This window comes from Colias philodice, chromosome 28 (assembly GCF_061535455.1).
Source record: "Colias philodice isolate Cphi_HAF_F1 chromosome 28, ilColPhil1 Martin Lab GWU primary, whole genome shotgun sequence".
NCBI classification, from domain to species: domain Eukaryota; kingdom Metazoa; phylum Arthropoda; class Insecta; order Lepidoptera; family Pieridae; genus Colias; species Colias philodice.
The window spans coordinates 1,039,400-1,065,095 of record NC_143113.1 but is presented as its reverse complement, the minus strand read 5'-3'; the positions used below and the strand labels follow the sequence as shown (position 1 = coordinate 1,065,095).

General features: G+C 32.4%; 3 protein-coding genes and 1 long non-coding RNA gene across 5 annotated transcripts in view; 2 read left to right on the top strand and 2 right to left on the bottom strand.

Moving 5' to 3' along the window:
• LOC149476164 (uncharacterized) overlaps positions 1–4,467 on the top strand; it is a 41,992-nt gene extending 37,525 nt beyond the window's left edge. The window contains exons 6-7 of the mRNA XM_089712330.1: positions 3,520–3,645; positions 4,150–4,467. Coding sequence (XP_089568456.1) covers positions 3,520–3,645; positions 4,150–4,344 — 321 coding nt within the window. The 3' untranslated portion in view covers positions 4,345–4,467. The remainder of the gene's footprint in view (positions 1–3,519; positions 3,646–4,149) is intronic.
• On the bottom strand, positions 36–3,150 carry LOC149476165 (differentially expressed in FDCP 8 homolog). The gene has a single exon (XM_089712272.1). The coding sequence runs from the start codon at positions 2,942–2,944 to the stop codon at positions 1,625–1,627; it is 1,320 nt and encodes a 439-aa protein (XP_089568398.1). The 5' UTR covers positions 2,945–3,150; the 3' UTR covers positions 36–1,624.
• Positions 4,468–4,560: 93 nt separating the features above from the next.
• Positions 4,561–9,403, top strand: LOC149476163 (uncharacterized). The gene is made up of 2 exons (XR_016317886.1): positions 4,561–5,207; positions 8,626–9,403. It is a non-coding gene; the product is annotated as an uncharacterized LOC149476163 (long non-coding RNA).
• Positions 9,404–10,917: 1,514 nt separating this feature from the next.
• LOC149476162 (uncharacterized) lies at positions 10,918–25,580 on the bottom strand. Of its 2 annotated transcripts, none has more exons than XM_089712243.1 (9): positions 25,483–25,580; positions 19,920–20,051; positions 18,901–19,049; positions 18,317–18,420; positions 17,322–17,470; positions 16,956–17,030; positions 16,213–16,328; positions 15,212–15,568; positions 10,918–14,301 (listed from the first exon to the last, which is right to left on the bottom strand). In XM_089712243.1, the coding sequence occupies exons 2-9, from the start codon at positions 20,044–20,046 to the stop codon at positions 13,837–13,839; spliced, it is 1,542 nt and encodes a 513-aa protein (XP_089568369.1). In that variant the 5' UTR covers positions 20,047–20,051; positions 25,483–25,580; the 3' UTR covers positions 10,918–13,836. The 2 variants fall into 2 exon arrangements, with proteins under 2 accessions (XP_089568369.1, XP_089568370.1); XM_089712244.1 differs by having other exon boundaries at positions 18,901–19,022.
• Between the last annotated feature and the right edge of the window lie 116 nt (positions 25,581–25,696).

The following is a 25,696-nucleotide window of genomic DNA, read 5'->3' as shown; positions in this document are numbered from 1 at the left end:
GTTAACTTAACAAAAAGCAAAATAAAACACAAAAATAACTTTAAAACTCTTTATTTTCATTCTTCTTATAAAATAGTCAATTTAAAGCGTGAAGCCAAGATGTAAACAAGAAAAAAGTTAGTAATTTTTGTTGATTTATTAAATGGAATATACCACGAGTTTCACACTATTTTATTTTTAAACACTACCTGACATAAGATTTTTTTTCAAATATATCAAACAACTAGCGGTCCGCCCCGGCTTCGCCCGTGGTACATATTTACGTTTTCTCTACATAAGAACCATCCTCGTACTTCAAGGAATATAATAAAAAAAGAATTATCGAAATCGGTTCAGCCGTTCTCGAGTTATGCGCTTACCAACACATTTTGCGATTCATTTTTATATATAAGAAGATTATTGTTTTTATAATGTGTTATTAGTTTAATTATTTATATTGTCCAGTTCACATCACTATACAGAGTAGAGTACCAGAGTGTAGAGTGCATCAGAAATATAATCCATACTAATATTATAAATTCAAAAGTCCGTCTGTCTGTCTGTCATATCATTATTCTTTCACTGCTAAACTACAGCACTTATTTCGATGATTTAGTTGAGGAGTCAAAGTAAAACATATCATTCAGATTTCTAATTACTTTTAAGCGGTCACATAACTTACTGTTTTCGTTAGTTCTGTTTTATTTATTATATGTATTAGTTTAAAATTGTTTTACAACTGAAAATATACATAGATATACATATTTACAATCCTTCAGGTGTTGTAAACTTAACATACACAAATTCTAGTTAATTTTTACATGTGCTAAATGAATAATAGCTATAACAGCTGAAGGTGATATTATGTTCAAAATAGTATCTTCTGTAGCAAAATAAATAGTTTTATGTGATAAAAAATATAAGTAAAAAAAAAATGGATGAAGTCAACTCTGATTTATTGAGAACAGAAAGAACAGCTTTTACAGCATTATATTATTTAGCCTGCATAAGTATTCTTAACATCAATAAGTCTAAAAAATATACAGTAAAACATAAAACCTCCTTTTTTGAAGTCAGTTATTAATTCCTAGCATTGCTATTTAAAATATAAATGTACAATCTTAATTTATTTACAACCAATTCTTATACCAAAATAAGCTGAAAGCTTAGAGCACCAATTGAATACAAGTACAAAAATTTTGAAGCAAGGCATTTTTAATTAAATTTTTGTGATAAATTTTCTATTCTTTAAAAATTTCTCATTTTTATAGCATTTGAATGCTTTAAAACTAAATATCAAAGACATTTTCCATATATAAGTTTTAATATACAATTTCTACAATATTCCGTGATATATTATAATGTTATGTTAATCTTTTGCTTTTTCTGAACACAAAGTCAAAAATGCACATTTTCGATGTTAATTTTAGTGTCATTTTTTTCTAAGAACTACATTAAAATGGTAATCAAATATGAACAACTGATCAATGCCATTTGCATTTAATACAATATTTATTCAACATGTTTTTATTGTATCACAAATACTAGAATTTAGTTTGAAAATACCCAATAAAGGGGGCAACCCTACTTAGGGCAATGTCAACTTACAATTATTTACAATATAAATAAAACAATTTTACATGCATTATTGTACAAATTTGTCAATTTCGTATTCCGAAGTAGCGTCAACATCATCAGTGACATGTAGCTTCTTCCGTTCATCAACTCGGATACATTTAAGGCAATTCTGGCCCTTTCGGAGCCAACATCCTCTATGGTACATAGAGTTACAACGATCGCACATTAAAGCCCCACTATCGAATGGATATAATATCTCATTATTACCACAAACTTCACATAAGTAACCTTTTCCGGAACACAACGCACATTTCGTAATATGTGCGCGACATATTTCCGTCAATTCAGTCAATTGTGTTTCTAAGCTTCCGTCGTTGATTGCTTGTAAATGTGACATACTGTACTTTTTATTTACATCACCTAGTTGCATAAATAGTGGTGATAATAGATTTGTTCCCTCCGCACAAGCACATAAGTAACGCCTCATCCATTCTAAGTCCCTTCTCATTTTGTGAACCCACTCTAACTCTGCTATAAAACTGAATAACTTCGAATTTATATTCTCGATATCTATATATGGTCTAGACCAAGATAATGTAAGCATTTGATATGCTAATCGAGACACATAACGTTTATCCCAATCCCAATTGTGAATTACTCTTGCCGGTATCGCAAATAAGTCATTCCAATGGCATGTAGTACAGAAGTACATACCAGTGTAATCACATAGCCTTGGTTCATTCCACGAGTCTTTAAATGTTAGTGTGGTCTGACATTCCGCACACTTATAATCCTGTGCCGCTAAACCCTTTTCGGGGCATATATTCATTTCAAAATGTCCCTTCTCTGTCATAACAACATGCGCGCACACTCTACACACATCATCGACACATTTATAATGACATACATAACCACAATCTGTACAAATATAAGAGCTCTGAACAATACTCCATATAACACCACTACAATGATCACAGTATTGCTTCCTATTGCTTATATTAATTTGTTGCTCGAAATGGTGGCCCTTTATCGTGACTTTAGCCCGTAACTGCCCATCGTTGTCTTTTAAATCCTCTAATCGTAATCTCAATTCGACCAAATATCGTACGAGCCACTTTCGCTCGTCGGAACACTGCGGACTACTTAGAACCAGTTCTTTGCATTGAGTTATGGCTCTTTCGATGTCTTCACGCGTTGCTGCGCTGTGTATCTTCAACTTTTTGTTAGCAATAGACTTTGGGATGTAGTTTGAGTCGATGCTTTCGTCTGCAGAAACACAACCAGATGTAGATGAAGATGATCTAGATGCGTCTTCCACGCTACGCGGACTGCAACATATCAAACTGTTGCGATATTTAGGCGAATCATTAGCTAAGGCTGCAGCCATTGTATTTTATCACAAAGCAATTAATCCAAAACTGTACAACACTTCGTCAAATCAATATATCACTGCGCATTTGTCATCTATTTATGTTAGAATATTATTTAAATACTACGTCATAAAATTATACATGGTTTCTTTGTTTTGAAGTTATTTAAATGGACAAAAACTCAACAAATAATTTTACATTTTATTGCAATGACATAATTCGTCCGTGAGTCGTGACTTTGACGTTTCGAAATAATATGTCACGCATGATGTTGATGTTCGTGCATTTCGTGTCAAATGCGATGTTCCATTTTACGAAAAAAATAGCTTCCATGTGCAATACAAGTATTCTACTGATTTAATTTTTATTTTATTTATTTATATGAGTCAGCATTGCTGTGTCCATATACTGTTAGCAGTACTTATACTAATTAGTAAAACTACATATTATACTTATTTCTAGTGGTAACAAGCCATTTTTTTTTGATAAAACTTTGTATATTATTGAGTACTTTTTAAGTAAGTATAATACTAATTAACTAATTTAGATTATTTTAAGAATATTTAGTATTAACTTTAGTTTATTTTTACAGAGCCGCTATTTCGAATATGAAAGCGACACTGAAGGCTACAATTCGGAAGAAGACTATACATATAACTACAGCGTAAAAGATGTAGAAGCTCAAGCTATGGATAACGATGAATCGGACGATGATGAGGTAATCTAGTTTCTTTTTGAATACTTAGATTTATAATTAACTAGCGATCCGCCCCGGCTTCGCCCGTGGTACATAATATTTACGTTTGCTCTACATAAGAACCATCCTTAGACTTCCACAAATATAAAAAAAAGAATTATCGAAATCGGTTCAGCCGTTCACACGTGATGCCGTGACAACGAGAAACGGGTTTCATTTATATATATATATATAGATTAATAGATTAACAAAAAATATGTGCTTTACATTCATAAAATAAAGATGAAATCTCTCTGTAAGTTATGTCACAAAAACTCTGGAACGGCTGGACCGATTTTAACCGGACTTTCACACTGACAGATAGTCGATGTGAAACAACTGGACCGATTTTTATGAAATTTTGTGTGCATATCGGATAAATCCTTAGGATAAATCTGAGAATCGGGCAATATTATTTTTCTACTATTAGTTGTGTGGGTGTCCTTATAAAATAGTCTTTGCATAATTTTTTTTATAACATTACAGGTATTCGTCCCCTACAATCCCGGAGACAATACATCCACAGATCTCCTCATAGACGACACGGAAACTATCACGTCAGTATCAAGCGCGAGTGAAACGGAACAACCGGCCGAGAAGCAAATACAACTAGAGGTCGCTGCTAGCACTTCTGCGGTGCTAAATGTGCTATTGTTCCATCCTGGCTGTATTGTTCAATAATAAAAAAGAAATAAATAAAAAAAAATGTTGTGTGGTTTTATGAAACCACGGTAAAAGTGAAACTGTTCGAACGGTTCCGAACACTGCTTTGTGTAGCGCATGTCGCGTGACGGTCGGCTGCCGAGTAGATACCTACTTACAGTAGCGATACACGCGACATGCGCTACACAGACCAAACAGTTTGAGACGATTTAATAAAAGTTTCACTTTAAAAAACATACTGTGTAAATTTATTCTGTTGTGTAACTGTCAAATTCACTGTAAAAAATTGGGTATAAAAAATTGGCTGCCAGACTCGTATGTGCTCGTATTTTGTAAAAAAAAAACGATAAAAAATACTTAGATTCCAACACAGGATTTCAAACTCGAATGCAGTGTAAAAAAATAAACGGCGGTAAAAAGTTGCTGTCAAACTCATTACTAAGTAAAAAAAGCGGGAAAGTTGTCAAATAGTTCGCGATGGCGCGAAATGTTTGTTTCCTGTTTTCTATACTTTTCTTTCTTTCTATTATTACTGTAACTTTCACTACGTAATAACACTACATCGATGTAATCAAATATTAAATTATGTATTGATATAATATTGTAATTTGTTTAGTTTTTAGTAAGTTTACTGTGGTACCTATAAGTATTGTTAATCTCACTATATGTGTAATTTTAATTATTATGTTATAAACTTTATTGATTTATATTAAAATTAATTCACATTATTTTTTGCTTATATAAATATGAATTAATATGAGAGATGATGGTGGGAAACAGCAAAAATGCGGGTTGAAAGTAATTCTGCCATGATATATAAGCAACGCTGTTTAAAATTATAGTATTGTATAAAATATACAGAAAAAAATCGTAAATTTTGTGTGCGTTACCCAGGCAAAATGTTTTGCTTTAGAGAGATGAGACTTAAACAAATAATTAGTGTATCATGAGGAGCAATTTGTTTACTAATAGCAAAATTTGTTTGAATTGTAGTTTTTAAGTTATTTAAGAAAAACAAATTTTGCTGGAGTAACGTTTGAAACGTTACCCAGGCAAAATCGTCTTTCAAAAATTAGTTTCAGCACGGAACCAAATACATGAATAGATAGCTTTTGTTGCGTAGTAAATGTTTATAAATAGCAAAATTTGTGTGTGGTATAGTTCTTTAGTTATTTAAGATTTTGCTGCGGTAACGTTTTGGGATTTCCCAGATCTCGAAAACGGCTCAACGCAGAAGTTTGAAAAAAATACCAATAAAAAACCTCAATTTGTTTAAATTTGTTTAATCATTAGTTTTTGATTTGGTTGACGTAAACCAATGTAATTAAATGGTTTCAAAAATCAGAAGAAACGGGTTTGCAAGTAAACCAATACACTTATAACCAAATAAACAGCTGTAAAAAATACCCGTGGTTCGACGCTTGTTTACATCAGAAATATTAGATTTCATACTTTACACATTAAGAAGATAAAAACAAATTTGATTTATTTTAGACTGGTCGTACTTTAGCGATCAAATACGCAGTTCCCATAACATTAAGAAACATGGCATACTTTAAACAAATTAAAATGATTCCTGAAAATTCCTTCCTGTTAATTGCAGCTTTGAATTACGGCTCTAATGAAAGTTATCTCAAAAACAAGATTATGTCAGCAATTCTCTAATGAGCCGACCAAATTGAAAAGGTCACATAAAAGCGACCGCACCATACATAAGCGCAACCATCTGAAATGAACAGGATAATATAGATGTTTTGTTAGTACAGTTGAATACAAAAGTTTTCTGGTCAGGTTAGTTAAAATAATAAAATGGTTAAGATTCATTATTTTTATTTAAAAAATCAGTCTCATACAAATTATATGTATTGCTTTGCCTTAGCATCAACATTTTTGAGTTTTGTTACGTGTTACTTAGAGTGAATATTTTAACATTACATGTGACTGCCACAGGTGGATAACCCGTGAACCAATCATTGTCAAAGCGTCGTAACCTTCTTTTAACTTAATGTTGAAATATCCACTCTAAGTAACACGACATAAAGCTCATATTTCAATACCACAGTGTGACTTGAGTTGGAATTGAGTCGGCGTTGTGTGTGTAATGTGCAAAGCACATTTAATGTTTTTTTTTACAAAATATGTATTATCGGCTTGCCTATATTTCTTGCCCTTATGAGGGACGGTTTCGAGCATATTCTATAAAAAATGTATATAATCACAAAACTTTTAAATGAGAAAACAACAATATAATAAAAATCTTTTTTATAAAAATCTTGATTATCTCGTATTATTAAGTGTAATACTTAATAGAAAAGGGTAAGGGTAAAAGGTCTAATTGGAATATAACGTTTCCTATGGTCTAACTTGAATATTTTAATTTATTTTAATTTTGAAAATAAATCGTTTATTTTTTAATGATTTTTAATTATTTTTACTTCATACTGAAACACAACTGTACTGTAAAATAAAAACATTTAATACTCACATCGTTCAAAGACGTCGTCGTACACACACACATAAACCACAAGCACTTCTCTCCAAAACACTTGGTTCACGACTGATTGTTTCATTGGTTCGGTCGGAGCTAGCGTACCCATAGATAGAGCGTACTCAACTACTCACAGCTAAAGAGTAAGTAAGACAAGGCATATAGCTGTTGCGTTGCATTGCACACAGCGATGCGCGCTGCTCTGACTAGCATCAAGAACGTTAAAACGTTTTTAGCGTGGCTTTGCGTTGTGGTATCAAAATAAAACATTTGGTTTAACAGAAACAACAAATTAAGTACTAAAAACAATACAAACATATATACATGTAGCTATAGCTACATGTATATATGTTTGTATTGTTTTAAATCACACTATAAATTATACACTATGATATTACACTTTTATTAACTAGTAAAAATTGTGTAATATGGTACTGCACTTAAAAAATATTAAAAAATCGGCTTCACGAATAACGTTTTTCTGCTTAACTGTACAAAACATCGGTTACCAAGCTGCTAATTTGCGAAGATTACCCGTACGTACGGTGCAGTCGCTTTTACGTGACCTTTTCAATTTGGTCGGCTTATTAGAGAATTGCTGACATATTCTTGTTTTTGAGATAACTTTCATTAGAGCCGTAATTCAAGGCTGAAATTAACAGGAAAGAATTTTCATGAATCATTTTAATTTGTTTAAAGTATGCCATGTTTCTTAATGTTATGGGAACTGCGTATTCGATCGCTAAAGTACGACCAGTCTAAAATAAATCAAATTTGTTTTTATCTTCTTAACGTGTAAAGTATGAAATCTAAAATGTCTGCTGTAAACAAGCGTCGAACCACGGGTATTTTTTACAGCTGTTTATTTGGTTATAAGTGTATTGGTTTACATGTAAACCCGCTTCTTCTGATTTTTGAAACCATTTAATTACATTGGTTTACGTCAACCAAATCAAAAACTAATGATTAAACAAATTTAAACAAATTAAGGTCTTTTATTGGTATTTTTTTCAAACTTCTGCGTTGAGCCGTTTTCGAGATCTGGGAAATCCCAAAACGTTACCGCAGCAAAATCTTAAATAACTAAAGAACTATACCACACACAAATTTTGCTATTTATAAACATTTACTACTCAACAAAAGCTATCTATTCATGTATTTGGTTCCGTGCTGAAACTAATTTTTGAAAGACGATTTTGCCTGGGTAACGTTTCAAACGTTACTCCAGCAAAATTTGTTTTTCTTAAATAACTTAAGGCCTCCCCCACATTGGGCGTAGGCCGAGCGTACGCGTTTCCTGAGCGTGCTGCCGGCGTCGGCGCGGCGCGGACGTCGCGTCAGCGCGCCGTCTGTGGGGCGCGGGCGTCGCGCCATCGAACGCTATGCAAGCGCTGCGCAAGCGCCGCGCCGACGCGACGTCGCGTCTAAAGCACTCGGCCGCCCGCGCCGTGCCCCTCGCACTCATGGAATGTGTGCGGGGGGCACGGGCGGCCGAACGCCCATGGAACGCGACGTAAGCGCGGCGTCTGCGCGGCGTTCACGCAGCGCCCGCGCGGCGCTGGACAACGCGTAGCCCGCGCCCCACAGACGGCGCGCTGACGCGACGTCCGCGCCGCGCCGACGCCGGCAGCACGCTCAGGAAACGCGTACGCTCGGCCTACGCCCAATGTGGGGGAGGCCTTAAAACTACAATTCAAACAAATTTTGCTATTAGTAAACAAATTGCTCCTCATGATACACTAATTATTTGTTTAAGTCTCATCTCTCTAAAGCAAAACATTTTGCCTGGGTAACGCACACGTAAATTTTAGGCATAAATAGTAAATACATAACATACGAAAATTATATTGAATAGATTTAAGTTTCCTGTAGCTAAGCTTTACGCCACTGGCGTTACTCGTTTGCAAAAAGTTCTAAAACTTGAAAATGTTGTTTGTACACTTGTAACTATTTCCTATTATCGCAATAAAGTATGAAAATAAGAATTATATACTCATCAAAAAATAGAAAGTAAGAATTTTAATTCATAAGTTTTCCTCGTCATGTGATACTTTATCTAATGATTAGCTGTTAATTCAACCAGTGTTCATGTACTATGATAATTCATATAATGTCGACTCTTATATAAATATAAATTAAAGGAAAATATAAAATATATGAAAAATTTATAGGTACCTAATGAAATACCAAAATAATGATACTCTAATAATTCCTATGAGATAATAATGTTTTGTTTAACTTAAGCCTACTCAAGAACTAGGGTAGATAAGTATTATTTTTTGTCAAGGTAATCATTAAAAATCATTCATTTTCTACATATTTTCATGTTTAAACTTAGATTAATTTTGTTTTAGTCACTACCTAGTTATTAAGTAAATAATAAAAATAAGTATCTTGTTATTGAAATCAAAGTATTATAGGAGAATAATATAGATGTCAGTATTATATTATTATAACGGTAATAAATCAAGACTTGAATCCGTTAAAGTATTATTATGTATAAGTCTTATTACAAAGTGGATTTACGAATTATGTAATCAACGATGTATAAATTATGTGAGTGAAATAAAACAATATGGCGAAATTAAATTTCTTTTATTGAGAATACATAATTTCCAAACATACTCTGTTAAATATTAACAAAAACTAAATTGACGATAGACTTCTATGCGTCACAACTTAAAATCAACTAAATATCTTTATTACAACTGTATACAAACCTTTTTACTAAAGAAACCAGAAAATAATTATTGGAAGAAAAACTATTAGGTCTGTTCAAGTAACGTATTTACTACTGGTATAATTTTTTGATTATGATTAGTATTTTATTATTCATAAATCAAAATTAACATTTCAGGCCGGCGCGGCGGAGCATTTTTCATCAAACTATTATCGACATTGTCCTCAGTAGAATAATTTTCAAAATCAAATAACAATAATTTATCAAAGCAATCACATGCGATAGGTAGCGCGCTGCGCTCCGCTGTATGTGCGCCGGCCCTTACATTTCTCCCAATAATTTGTAAAACATGAAATGTATCAACTCTGCAAAACGAAAACAATTACAAATGCAAACATTATGAATACAAGTATCAATTCTGTACCAGATATACATTTAAAAACGCCGCAATACCTTAGCTATTGAAAATTGAAACTTAAATTTCATTTATCCCTTACTTTATTAAAAAGTTAGAAAAAGGCGGGTTTTTTGACAATTCTCTTAAATTGTATTCACGCACATTTACCTAAAACTTACGTGTGCAGTGCTGCTCATTTATAATTAATATTTCAATCAATTTAATATATGGAGTTGTAGTTTAAAGGCACACTTTAATCAAATGCTAAAAATCTGCCCATACCGAATTCAGAAGGCAATATTTTACATTATTTCTAACCGACAAACTATGCGCAGTGATTTAATTCTAAAGTATAACCTATTTTCTTTTATATACAGATTTATGAACTATTACTATATTCTTTTTAAATTTAGGAAAAATCGATACATATTAGACAATAGAGTACGTTCATTGGCAAATAGGCACGGCATAAAATTTTATCCTTTGAATGATATCCTTCCATAAGATTTACCTACTATTAATCTAATTATCTAAGTATAGTTAAAAAGCCAAGTTTTCTATCTGCTCACCGTATTAACTTTAATATAACTTAATCTAAGTTATTATGAAAGTTGTGCACAATATTTCTTCACAGGTACTTATAATGTTCGCTTCATTCGATTAAAAGTAAAATTTATACATAGTTATCATTTAAAGATTTACAGCTGATATTTCAAACAAAATTTGATTTGTTCACATAAATGCTGTAATTTTTATTTTATTGGTTAGTGTACACACGCCTTATTAGTTTGCGAGAAATTGAATGCCATAAATTATTATGAATGAAAATCATATTCAAGTTTATTATTTCTACTAGACTTTATACTAGATTTGTGACTATTTAATAGGTAACCTAAAAATTAACTAGTTTATTTAAATTAAACTTATAGCACAGTTCTTTATCAGAACTTCGTTAAAAATAATCTTATTTATTTCATAATATTATTTCATCGTCGACACTGTTAACTATTTATTTTTACTACTACCATTTTTACAAACCAAAGAATTGTTGACATGTGACAAGACAGACTATTTGAATCTGTGCACTATAATTTTCGCGCCAAAATTCATGCGTTCCTTTTTACTAACTGGATTTTTTGCAAATTTATTTTTATAGAAATGAAAGTGTGGAAGACTTTAAATATAAGACATTTTTATCATTATGGCCGAACCAAAGCAGTAGTTGCAGTTACTTTCAATGCAAAAGAGCTATTTTGGCTTATAATGGTGTCTCTCGGACCTCGGTGGAGAGTTAATCATATATAATTAGGTTATAATTCTAACATTTTTATTTAACTAAAATTAAGTCATCTGCCATAAGAATAAACAAAATTATAACTAAAACCTTGACTAAAACTGACATTATGTTTAAAAAAAAAACGCCATTGTCAAAATAGCCTTTTCACAGTAGTAATTTTGATTTTTGACAAATCTATGGCTAAATATTTTTAGTCTGTGAATACAAACCTCTTTACTATAACCGTTTACACCAAACCAAAAAAGAAAGATAAATAAAAATAAAACTATAATTCTAAGAACTTATAATACAATTTATTTAGCAGTCATACTTACGAAATTACAACACATTCGCACCATCACTTACAAATTTATTCTAACCTAATTATTTCGATAAAAAATTATATTTCCTTGGGCGTTTGATTTTCAAATACACAGTAGAATAGCGTAATGACAATATTTTTTTTAACTCGCAAAAAAAAATCAATCGTAAACTCTTTTTACATTTATAAATACGCTTGTAATCTTTCTATAGTTGTGAATCATTGACCAGCATGATACAATTTAAATTTTAATCCTACTAATATTAAAAATGCCAAAGTTTGCGAGGATGTATGTATGTTTGTTACTCTTTCACAAAAAACGGACTGGACAGATTTGCAAGAAACTTTACAGTAATATATAACCTATATTGGCTATATTCAATTTTAATCTACATCAGAATAACACATGAGCTATATAACATTTGATTTCGAGCGTGGTTTTGACCGTGAGTGAAGCCGCGAGGCATAGCTTGTAAAATAAAAAAAAAATAAAAAAATCACTGTGAAAGAGTAATAGATAGACAGACATCGCATTTATAATATTAGTAAATAATTACGTAATTTAATCATAAAGTACCTAATTTTCGAAAAACTATTCTACCATTTATTGGAAAATCAACCCTTACACTATAATTATGCTATAGAATACCACAAAGGGTACATTTTTATTAAACATAATGAGAAAATATACAAGTATTTTCACCAAAAACTTTTTTTAATAAAGCATGCCTCGAATATATTGAGATCATTATATTATATCAGAAATAATTTAATATCATTTAAATTTTATTAAATAGACATTAAGTAATTAATTATAAATAATTTTGAAAAAGTAAGTTTTTTAGAATTTTAATACATTTTTGATGAAAATAGTTGTATTAATTTTTTTTGTAATTTTCACATATAATATAATATTGAGCTACATATTTTGAAAACACAATTTCTATGTCATGTTCCGGTGGTTCTGAGCAAATTAATTAATACATATATAAATAAATAAAAAAATGCCTGTTCGTCAACTATATTCTTGTATTAAAGAAAATCTTATAAGTTGTTGGCACAGTATGTAAATATTAAAAGTTGCTTTTTAATATTTTTCTTTGTAGAGTTAAATCAATTAATGTCAATAAAATTAATGTTTTAAAAAATTAATTTGATTATTAAATATTGAATTTTAGTAGTACCTATCCTATTTGAACAAAAAATAATCCTAAGTGTATATGACAATTTAAAAACACAAAGTTACTAATTTTCTTTAATACATACATACTGTGTCAATAAATAATGTGTTGAGTACAAATACCAAAATAATTTGGCATCAAATTGTGGACAAAAATAAGTATTTTTTTATGAATTTATTAAATTTAAGACTAAGGGCCGGTTTCACAACTTATCAAGTCCTAGATAGCTTATTGAACACTTTTTGACATATTTTCATACAATATTTATTATTTTAACTGACAGATAAGCTATCCAGAACATATTTATAAGTTGTAAAACTAGCTGTTTTAGCTAGATTGCAAATATTAAATTCATCCATACATACAAATGGATTTCTAGAAATTAATATGCTAAGTTCTAGCTTTCTACATAAATGTGTGCCCGAGGTGATAGTCACGAATTTTCCTCAATTTTAGAGTAAATTTTTTGCTGGTATAGTCAGTAGTCACCATGATCAAACCAAAATATGTGGTTGAGATTTAATATTAAAAAAAAAGACGTGTGTCACTCGGGGACTGCCGCGGTAAAGCTATTGCATGCTATGCCTTCAAGCCACACCTCCGAGCGGGGAGCGTGAGGTTTTTTCGTTACGGAATTTCTCGATTCGGTCGCCGCGCTCAAGGCCCGCGATAGAAGCTATGTAATAGCTTAAAAAATGGCTTAGTTAAATTTACTTGTTATGCTCCTTGTTCTGTACTACTCATATTATGCTCCTTATTCTTTTTATTAAAAATTTTTTCAATAGTATTATTATATAAGGGCTGATTTTTCAATCGTTGGTTAAAACTTATTCATCGAATAACATATTAAACTACCATTTCAAAAATGTATTCTAATTGTCCGTATTTGTCAGTTTACAGGTGACATTTTAAAATGTTCGTGTACTTTATTGGACGAATAAATTTTAACCAAGGATTGAAAAATCGGCCCTAAGTGTAACAATATTTCCATATTACACCTAGCAATTTCACATTCAAACATTATACAACCGGAAAGCTACTTTAATAAATCTCAACCACAAATATTCCAAACTCGCTACCAACTTTACCTCAAATTTACCGTACCTCAAAATCCATCACCGTTGTCACTAAGCACAACACTACACTTCACTAAAACAGTCACATCACTAACTATTATAGTCTTTATCGCACCGATCATCATGATCCCAGTACTTGTGATTCCTCGGCACATCACTAACATGTCTCCTCGCTTTAACGTCCGATTCATTGCTATTCCTTCTTATTTTTTGTCGTGAAGAATTTCGCGAAACGGAACGAAATTTTTCCTCATCGTTGAGACTATCTTTAGACTTGTATTTTTTGTCATCGTCATCTTTCCGACACGTTTTTTGGACTTCGTTGTTAATTTTTTCCGGGTATTCTGTGACATTTTGGGCGTTTTGTATGTATGTTCCGTCTCCTTGTTGAAGATAGAAGTTTTCTTGGTAATTGTATGGGTATTCTTGGTAATTTGGTGGTGGGACGCTTGGGTTGAAAGGCGGTTCTTCCTTTTCATCTTGACGCCATGAGTTGAGATCGTAACGTTTGGTTAGACTGCTCTTTGTACTCCATGTATCGAAGTCTTGTTGTTCCTGTAAATTATTGTATAATAAATGTTAAATATATGATTGTATAATATACTAGCGGTCCGCCCCGGCTTCGCCCGTGGTACCTACATATTTAAACTATCCTATCTCTCAAATTGGATCGAACTGCACATGTGTGCGAATTTTATTATAATTGGTTAAGTGGTTTAGGAGTCCATTGAGGACAAACATTGTGACACGAGATTTATATATACATATTAAGATTATTTGTAGCTTTGATGAATGGTATATGGTTTAAATTATAATATAATTAATATAATATAATTACGGTTCACTGATATGTGTTGAAATTTAAGAGTTTAAAAAACTAGCTGTGCCGCGCGGTTTCACACAAAATCAAGTGTGAAGCGTGTTTTATTACATACAGCCTTTATACTATAATTGTAGTTTTATTAAAATCTGTTCAGTAGTTTTTTTTTCGTTGAAGAGTAACACATTTTTCATATTTGTAGTATTTTAGAAGACAAGAACAAAATAATTTAACAGCTTTTAACAATACATACTTATAATATAAGGTATAACATGGGGAGAACACTTGTTTTTAACATTAACTACTTATTTTTAGTTCAAAAGAATTCCAAAATCATTAAATTATAATATGTATCATATAAAATTCGTTAAAATTCAGATAAAATTCTTTGCTAACACTGTCTAAAGACCAAACATTTTATAAAAATATATTTATTACTAGTTGTGCTTCGCGGTTTCACCCGCATTGCTCCTGTTGGTCTTAGCGTGATGATATATAACCTATAGCCTTCCTCGATAAATTGGTTATGCAAGACCGAAATAATTTTTCAAATCGGATCAGTAGTTCCCGAGATTTGCGCGTTCAAACAAACAAACTCTTCAGCTTTATAATATAGTAAATATAGTATAGATACATAAAACGCACCTGTCTCAACAGCCCCGCCCCGGCACCCAAAATAGGCCTCAACTTTGGCTTATTATCGTCCTCCTGGTTGATACCAACATTGGCCATTTTCTGCACAGTCTCCTGGACCACATCTTTCTTCCAAGATCCATATGACACCTCACTAAAGCTTTCATCGCTTGTCAGATCTAAATGCGAGGCGTAAAACTGCTGTAACGTATTTGGTAGGGGTAGGAATTTGTTTAAACATAGATCTGCGGAAAGTAGAAGCCAAATAATGCTCGAGGAAGGTGTTAAGAGTCGAAGACGGATTGATATCGATAGCTCATCTAAATCTTGTGATAGTATTGATAGCAGTTCCCGCCCGTTTTGCATTAGCTGTAACAGATTTTGTGGGTGTTATTACATTTTTTAATCTAATTGTTTTTTGTATTTCGAAAATTCTCTCGTAATCGTCATAAACATCATTTATCTATAGTAATATTATAAAGCTGAGTTGGTTTGTTTGTTTGAGCGCGCTAATCTCAGGAAATACTGAATCGATTTGAAAAATTGTTTCAGTGTTAGATAGCTCATTTATCGAAGAAGGCTATAAATCATCATGCTAAGACCAACAGGAGCTGAGCAATGCGGGAACGACCGCGAAAAAACAAAACAAACAAACAAACTCTTCAGCTTTATAATATTAGTATAGATTTATAGTCGTGTCGTAAAATAAACTATGAGCAATAATTACTACAAATAAATAAATAATTACTTGACTGACCGGTTGGCTTGGTTGGTAGTGGCCCTGCCTTCCAAGCCAGAGGTCGTGGGTTCGATTCCCACCCGGGGCAAATATTTGTGTGATGAACATAGATGTTTGCTCTGTGTCTGGGTGTTAATTATCTATATAAGTATTTATTTAAAATTATATATGTATGTTTATCAGCCATTTGGTTACCATAACACAAGCGAAAGCTTAGTATGGGATCAGATCGTGCCGTGTGTGAAAATTGTCCTGAAAATATTAAAAAATTCACCTGTGTTGCCAGACTCCTGTGTGCTCGAATATCATCGCTGGCAAGTAACGCACGCAAGTATTGAACCAGTGGCCCGGCCAAAATGTGAACCTTTTTACCATTGGACAGGCGCGCCTCTGAAATAAACAATTTATACTTTTTTTTTAAGTAATTCTTTAGCTAATGTGTTGTTCTGGTACATAAGCTACATCAATGCAAAGTATCATCAAAATCCGTTCAGAGGTTTTCGCGTGAAAAGGTAACAAAATATTATGTTACTATGTACTTATTTATGATAAATAAATAATGTTCAAAATGGGCTGTCTTTTTTTAGAACTGTATGATACTTGCATAAATCCAATATGAACAACAGGACAGGAAATAAATATAAGATTTAAAAGCTAAATTGAATTAATTGATTTTCAGTGTTTTTTCTTTCTTTCTTTCAGTGTACCTAATTTTTGTTCATTTAAATATTATGTTATTAAAATTTATTGACTATCAATAATAAAATGTATTGACCGCCTCCTTGGTACAGTGGTTGGCGCTTGAGCGTAGAACCGAGGGGTCCTGGGTTCGATTCCCGGTGGAGACGAAGAAAAAAAAAAAAATGTCTCGGTCTGGCAGGACACAGAAGGCTGATCACCTACTTGTCCCTAAAGAAAATCGATCAGTGAAACAGATGTATGAATAATGCATCTGCCCCTTACCCCACTACGGGGACACGGGACTTCACACAATAATAAAATGAATAACATACATACCAGCAAAATAATCTCCAATCAAATTAGCCGCATTTATCAGGTACAATGGATTTGATCGCTCCAACACTTCCAATTCTGTAATTATAATAATAAATAAATCATTTTTTTTGTTTATTTGTAATATTTATCTGAAAAAATATGTATACATGTAAATTTTATGAATTTTAACAAGTAGTATCGTGAAAAAGAACAATTTTATATCTATTTTTTTTGTGTGTTTTCAACGTAATTATCCCTTTATTGACTAGTTATTGACACTTTTGGTGCAAAACATGTGATTTTTGCACATTTTTTTTGGTATTTTCGCGATTTTTTCCCACTTTTCCCCCATTTTCTTGAGTTTTCAGTATTTATATTGATTCTTACTGCTAAAAGTCGCCTGCATCACGTTCAACAGCGACGCCCGCAGCAAGCCCTGCCGCTGCTGGCGCGTGAAGGCCGCGCCCACTGTGGCCAGCTTGCGTGACGTCACTGAGCTTTGGAGGGCCGCCGCGCGGAACGTTGCGAACGCTTGTCTGTGGAGTAAATGTATTAAAGAATAAGATATTATGAATGTATAGAAAAATAAAATGAAAGTATTCATTTTTACATGCATTTTATTTCTATTTTCAACTAGCGGTCCGCCCCGGCTTCGCCCGTGGTACATGTTTACGTTTTCTCTACATAAGAACCATCCTGGTACTTCAAGGAATATAATAAAAAAAGAATTATCGAAATTGGTCCACCCGTTCTCGAGTTATGCGCTTACCAACACATTTTGCGATTCATTTTTATATTATAGACTAATTTTCAAATCGTTATAACTTCACCTAATGCTACATATACATATTTTGTAAAACAATAAATACTTTTTTATAATTTTTTTAATAATATGAGGGGTGGAAAATTATTGATTTGAAATTGAAAGGGCCTTTTATATATTACTAGAGGTCCGCCCCGGCTTCGCCCGTGGCACATATTTCGCAATAAAAGGTAGCCTATGTCCTTTCTCGGGTATCAAAATATCTCCATACCAAATTTCATGCAAATTGGTTCAGTAGTTTAGGCTTGATTGAGTAACAGACAGACAGACAGAGTTACTTTCGCATTTATAATATTAGTATGGATTTATTTGTTACATAATTATTTATTATTAAAGTTAAAAGTGCTTTTTTAATGCAACAACCTTATGTTACAAGAAAAATGATTTATCATAACACGAAACAGAGCAAGAGCCCTTAACAATTAGTAAAACAAGTACCTACAATGGTTAATAAATGTAGTTCTGACTTTTGTAATGAGAAAACAAGTGCTGAAATATCTTAAAGACGCAACCAAAACCTAAACATCATTCATTATTACAAGTCGGCTAAAACACTCACTGTAACCTCGCTTCATCTGGACATAATTCTGTGACAGTCGTTTCAAACTGCCTCAATTTTCTGTTAAATTGTATCCCGTCTTCGCCTGGCGTGAATTGTTCCAGCTGAAATTTTGTACAAACAATATTAATTACTACTTAGTAAATAACTATTTTTTGTTAAAAAAAAATTTAAAATGCCACTTTCAAACTGTCACAATAAAACCAAATTTAAATAGCAGGCAATTTTAAAAAACATGGCAGGCACAATCTTTCAAATAAGAACAGAAATATCAAAATCAGTTCACCCAGTCGATAGTTCTAAGGTAACAGACCATCTAAAAGAGCGTGTGTGCCGAGCACACGTGTCAGAAGTGAAACATCATTGGCAAGATTCAAAAATACCAAAATATTGCCATGACGCGATCTTGAAATTTTACTCTCAACGCATCTAAAAAAGTTTCACTTCAAAAAACAATTATCCAATTCGATTCTACAAATTAGATCCGAGGTAACAAAGCAAAAAAATATCGTTTTTTGATAGAAGATATCAATCGAATTCGAAATCCTTTTTTGAAGTCAGTTATAATATCGTTTCTAACTCACCAAAGTCAATAACGGCGCAAACTGTTCGTCCACCGTCAACATGCCGTGCATACTATCTTCGTCACCCGTCTCCTCTTGCTGCGTCTGATCGTCTTTCGCTTCCCCATCCCCATGTTTCGCGTCTGAAATCATTGCGTGCGTACGTTTAGCTGGAATACAAGCGTCATTATTTGCTTTGCGTGCGTGAACGAGCGATGAAATGTTCTGGAATGTTCTAGAAGGTTATGGAAGGTTCTGGAAGGTTATGGAATGTTCTAGAATGTTCTGGAATGTTCTAGAATGTTCTGGAATGTTCTAGAAGGTTAAGGAGAGTTCAAGAATGTTATTGGTGGTAATGGAATGTTCTAGGTGGTGATGGAATGTTCTATGTGGTGATGGAATGTTCTAGGTGGTGATGGAATGATCTAGAAGGTTATTGGAATGTTCTAGAAGGTATTGGAATGTTCTAGAGGGTAATGGAATAATCTAGAATGTTCTGGAATGTTCTAGAAGGTTATGGAATGTGCTAGGTGGTGATGGAATTTTCTAGAAGTTGATCGAATGATCTAGAAGGTGATGAAATGATCTAGAATGTGATGGAACGTTCTATAAGGTTTAAGAAGGTTCTATGTGGTAATGGATTGTTTTGGAAGGTTCGAGGTGGTGATAGAATGTTATGGAAGATTATAAATATACTGTTTTTCAAGATTCTAAATGCAAATGGTATGATCTAGAAAGCTCTAGCAAATGATGGAATCGTTTGAGCGATAAGAGTGAATAGATGAACTATCTATACAAATGATTGAATTAAAAAGTGCTTTCAGCATAAATACATTACTAGCTGTGCTCCGCGGTTTTACCCGCATTGCTCCGCTCCTGTTGGCCTTAGCGTGATGATATATAATAGCTTTCCGCTCCGCAGCTCTTTTCCGAAAAATTCTTTCGGTGTTAGATAGCCCATTTATCGAGACCAGTAGTTCTTAAGATAAGCGCGTTCAAACAAAAAAACTCTTCAGCGTCATAATATTAGTATAGATTACCTGTGGACCTCGGACTCAATTCAGTCAGTGTTCGCACAGCGTTCACTTCCTCGTTGTCCGCGTCACCCGGGCGAGGTTCGCGAATGTGGTGCCGCCCGGTGTAGCCTCTGCCGCGGCCGCTCGACATTTTACCTGGAACGGTTCAGAATCAGAATCATTGCGTAGAATGGTTCAGAATCAGAATCGTTTTGCGGAACGGTTCAGAATCAGAATCATTGTATGGAACGTTTTATAATCAGAATATTCCTTGGCTCTGATGTCTGGCTATGATTGCTGTATTGTTTGAAATGTTTGGCTGCATAATATAATGAGTAAAGTGTTTAAAATATATTGAAGTCTTTTATTTCTAAACCAAAACCCTGAAAAAACTATATGTACCTACCATATTGTATACATTAATACCAGAAAATTTAAATATTAAATAGTGTTCAAATCAAGTTAAATAATGGTTTTTCCTTGTGCATCACAAATGCAAAATTTAATTCAATATTCATTTATATTTAGTTTATCAAGGTCAAATCTGAAGAAAACAGAATTAAAATATCCAACCCATACAACAACACATATGTTGTTAATATTATAGTTTCCAAGAAATAAACTTCTATGAATTAAGTTAGTTACTGCTTATATTGCTACTAGCGGTCCGCCCCGGCTTCGCCCGTGGTACCTACATGTTTAAACTATCCTATCTCTCAAGTTGGATCGAACTGCACATGGTGTGCGAATTTTATTATAATCGGTTAAGTGGTTTAGGAGTCCGTTGAGGACAAACATTATGACACGATATTTATATATATTAAGATAAGTATACCCGTTAAGTTAATTTCAAAGGCTCTTTCTTATCCGTACTCTGCCTCACCGCACATACCTACTGCGGTACAGTCACTGCAATCAAGCTAAGTATCTTCAGAATGGGAATCAGTGCAGTATTTGTTGAGTTTGTTGTATATTATTTAGTATAAATATTGAATTGTGATTTGCCTGGCTCTTATCACATTTCTAGTATAACCTTCTCTCTTATCATTTACGTACTTGAATCTCTAGGTTGTGTTCTCTCACTTGCCTATATCTACTTTTTATTTATAAAAGAAAAATACACAAACAATTTATGGCATAATAATATATTAGGTACTTAATTATTTACGAACTTAAAATGTTGTCATTCAAAGCTTTTAGTAAATACTAGCTTTCCGACACTGGCTTTGCTCGCACTTTTTAAAACTTAACAAATTACAAACTAACACCTTCCTCAAAAACAATGCTACTCATGGTAAACAGTAAAAATACAATTAAATTTGTTGCAGTTGTTTTACATCTTATTGCGAATAGACAGACAGACGCAGCAGACAACTTTATAATTTTTATTTTATTTATGTTGTGATACCAATCTACATATATGAAAAATATTGTGAATCATTAACTAGAGAAAATAAAACCATTACAGCACTTACATAATTATTTCTTATGAATGGTATGTATGCTAAATATGAAATACAATGGTACATAGTAACCAAATTGATTTTACGGCCTATACACCTAGATTTAGTGTTGGATAATTATGATAATTTATTACAAGACATGCTCTGCATATTAAGTATTTTGAAGTACTAGAGATATTCCTTGTAGGATAGGAGTTTTACAAGATTATAATATCCTAGATTTCCACTCGCGGCTTCACCCATGTTTTCAAAGAAAAACCGTTATCTTATTCTGGGTTTTCAACTTCCTACAGAGCATTTCATTGTAATCAGTTCAGCAGTACTTGCGTAACGAGTAACAAACATCCATTCATCCTCCCAAACTATCGCATTTATAATATTAATATCACTACATAGTATAAAACAAAGTCGCTGCATTCTGTCTGTTATGCATGCAAGGTATATCTTCAAAACAATGCAATGGATTGATGTAGTTTTGTTATATTATTTATTTAGTTATACATGGTCCAACAGTAGGTTTTTAATTAATACATGTACTAGTTATTATTTTCCTACTTCACTCAAAGTTTTTTAGTTCTAAATACAATTATTTGCTTTATTGGCATTAGCTTTTTAAACATTTGCGACACCAAAACACCTATAATTGATGACAATGATGAGGACTTCATTCATTTTACTCTTTCTAACCAAACACATACATATAATTTTTATTCATTTTTATATTATAGATTGTACTTGAACTCTTTGAATGTAAAGTACAGTTAACTTGGATGAATCATTTATGCTTTATCATCAAATACTCTTATGACCTCAAAGTAAGATGTATGGGTACTGCCTTATTAAGAGTGAGTCAGGAAATAAATACAGTAGCACCTCGTTAAGTCGAACCTCGATAAATCAAAAACCTCCAAATCTCGAAAAAATGTCTTGTTCCCTTCCCTTCAAACCCGAAAACCTCCGTAACTTGAAATCTTGGCCCTCTGTTAGTCGAAATAATCACCGAGTCCCTCCAAGCCTTTTTGGTACATATTTTCACTCTATAACTCGAAAAATTAAATTTGACCTCTTTATCTCGAACATGGCAACATTTTATTTTACAATCTTTATAACTTGATCATTTGGACTTTAACAACTTGCCGACAGTGCAGTACACTATAATTGTTTCTTAGAAAACATTTTAGGAGTATACGATAATAAATTTATGACTCACGTAAACAAGTGTTTGCATTAAGTAGGTATCTGATGACGAAATTATCGATTCAGTAGCTCAGAAAACCGATACTAATGATTAAGATGACATAGAAGACGTGAATAGTACATGTGCTCCATGCGTTTCCATCAAAGAGGCAAGAACCGCATTGAATACCTTACGAAATTTTATAGAGCAAACCAGTTTCTCTGAAGAAGAAGAATTGTCTGTTCTTTAAAGATTATATAATGCTAGAGAACAACCAAATTATCTAAAGCAAAAAAAATACTGACTTTTTTAATGCCATATTTTTTATTTTAAAATGATTTGAAATAATGTTGATTTATAATAAATAAAAACATATTTGTCACCTCTGCAAGTTGAATTTTAATGTACTTTACCTCTCTAACTCAAAATTATAAGAAACCTCAAACTCTTTATGTCGAATCAAAATCCGCCTAAGTCGAAATCCTCCATAAGTTGAAAACTCTATAACTCGAATTTTTTGGCGTCTCCCTTGATATTTGACTTATAGAGGTGCTACTGTATAAAAGAATTGTTATACTGTTTAGAGTTTAATGCCACAAAGATGGAAAATTACTTGATTTATTTATGCTTTTCACTACATAGTATAAAACAAAGTCACTTTTTCTGTCCCTATGTCCCTATGTATGCTTAAATCTTTAAAACTATGCAACGGATTTTGATGCGTTTTTTTTTAATGCATAGAGGGATTAAACAGGAAGGTTTTAGTATGTATATAATATCGCTTCTTAGCGATAAGGCCGCCTATAATGTACTGCATCTTATTACTCTGAGTGTATTATTTTTTCTTTGTTTTGTTATGTGTGTGCAATAAAGTATTTATTATTATTATTATAATTTATTAGGTCTTAGACAAAGCGGATGAAGCCGCGGGCGGAAAGCTAGTATTCAATAATATAGTACTCACAATGTATAGATTAGAATAAACATCACGTTTCAAATTTATAACCACATGTTAATTTTACAAATTGACAGTATAAATCCTTTGTACATTATAAATTATTTTATTTATTTGTTTCATTTAATTTTTCAATGTGGTTATTGTGAAGGCACTTTTTTATCAAGTGGCATAACATATACTTCTCTTTTTAGAAATTTATTCATCATTCAAAACTCAGTGCTCATCTTTTATTTTTTACAAATTCCATCTTTGATAAATGAAGTCCACATTTAATAAAATAATTAAAATGCGTAAATATGTGCACATAAATTCACAAAAATATTTTTGTGTAATTCAAAATTTGACAATAACATCTTCTATGCACCCATGATTGCAAAAATATTTCCATTGTTATAATTTATACAATAAACATACCGTCATATCCTCCAACATTGCCTTTCCAGCCTATCTTTGCCCAAGTATAAATTTTAACTTTCCCGAGTGTTTATGTGGAGTAGCATGACATTTAAGACTTGTTTTGTTTTTTGGTAGAAAATTAAAGTCTTTTCTCGCAACACTGATTAGATAGCACATGTATAACGTCAATCAGTCTGCTGCTACATGTCGACAAAGAAGGAGGTGTTTTGGTGGTGCCAAATTTTTCTAAAAAAACTTGTCTCTGATCACTGGGAATCAATTAGAATACGTGAATATTTCTTATTATTTATTAAACTAGAATATAAAAAAGGAGGTTATTTGTTATTTCCAAGCAAGAATACGTAGTATTATAGGAGTTTTGTCGCTGGGTAATGTTAGGTTAATAAACGTAGTGTGACCTATCCCAACATTGCCCAACCGTTTTGAGGTGCTAGGGCTGACACATTTTTAACAGACTTCTCAAATAGATAGCAAGGTAATTTTTTTTAGGTATAAATTAAGTACACAGCATGTTTTTTCTTTTAGGTACCTAGGTAGGATTGTACGAGTATGTATGCCTACCTAGGTACTTTTTAAATGTTTAGTAGAAGTTACGTATAGGTACATAAATATTCATAATTTCAGTTTCATTTTGAAGATATACCTAGAAACAGTACGAACGCAATATTATTGCATGTGTACCTACCTATTACTTGTTACCCACCTACATATTTTATTAAACTTAATTTTTTCGTCCTTTACCTAGTTGATTTTTTTGTGACAACCCTAAACCCTAAAGATTTTTGTATGAAGATTGTGAGAAAATTACACCTAACTTTGCCCATACAATTTAATGAAGATCTACTTATTTTGGATCATTTTTTGTAAGAGATTCGGCATCTTTGCCTTGTCTTGTACTTTGTCTCTTAAAAACAGCTACGTAAGTCTTAAAATGGCTGAAATATTAAAGGTGGGCAAAGTTGTATACTTTTCCACCTTATTTCGCCCACCTCTTTCTTCCTTATTTTTAGAGAAACTATTAAGAATATGATTATTTCAAGTATATCTATTCATTCTAAATTCAATTCCCTACTCAAATAACAGCATCAATTCTGTCCATATTTTGTTTTTTCTTGTATATGATCAAAACACTGTGAAAAGCGGGCAATGTTGGAGGATATGACGGTACCTGTTATCACTCCGCACTGTACAATCAATGTTATATTTACTATCATATATTATTTGAGATGATAAACCGATCATTTGCTTTCTTAAAATACGATCACAAAATATACAAATGACAACCTAAAACGTCAGTGACCTATACAAAGAACGAATTTGAAAAATAATATTTGTCCACTTTCTAAACGCATCTGGAAGGATTTTATAGTCTGCTTCATATATTATTTATGATATTCTTGAAAGATTAACATATTTACAAGTCGTTTAAGATTTGCCACCGGTAAATGCGAGATGACGACTAAAATTATGGTGTATTCTATACGCCGCGACGCATCTTCTAATGTTTTATAACTTATTGGTTTTGTTTTATTATATACAAAAGTAGGTTAACAATGTAATAAAAGCACTCACCAAGTTTTTAATTTAAAAACACTTTTGTTATTTACTTCCTACTAGTTTCGCGTAGCGGTTGTCAAGCATTTCACTTCCATATTAGCAACGTTAGTGTTGTACCGGTTGTGCCGGTTGTGTCGTGGTTCCAAGTTTAAAAATCGTACTTTGTAAAATAATTAAATGAATCGATAAAAATGCAAGTAATTTCAAACGTATATAAAATAAAATTATT

Excerpts from the sequence above, each read along its gene's own strand:
- LOC149476162 (XM_089712243.1), bottom strand. The coding sequence starts at position 20,046 with ATGTCGAGCGGCCGCGGCAGAGGCTACACCGGGCGGCACCACATTCGC. Across the intron at positions 19,050-19,919 it reads ATTGAGTCCGAGGTCCACAG|CTAAACGTACGCACGCAATG; the intron begins GTAATCTATACT and ends CTTGTATTCCAG. Across the intron at positions 14,302-15,211 it reads GGGCGGGGCTGTTGAGACAG|GAACAACAAGACTTCGATAC; the intron begins GTGCGTTTTATG and ends AATAATTTACAG.
- LOC149476165 (XM_089712272.1), bottom strand. The coding sequence starts at position 2,944 with ATGGCTGCAGCCTTAGCTAATGATTCGCCTAAATATCGCAACAGTTTG.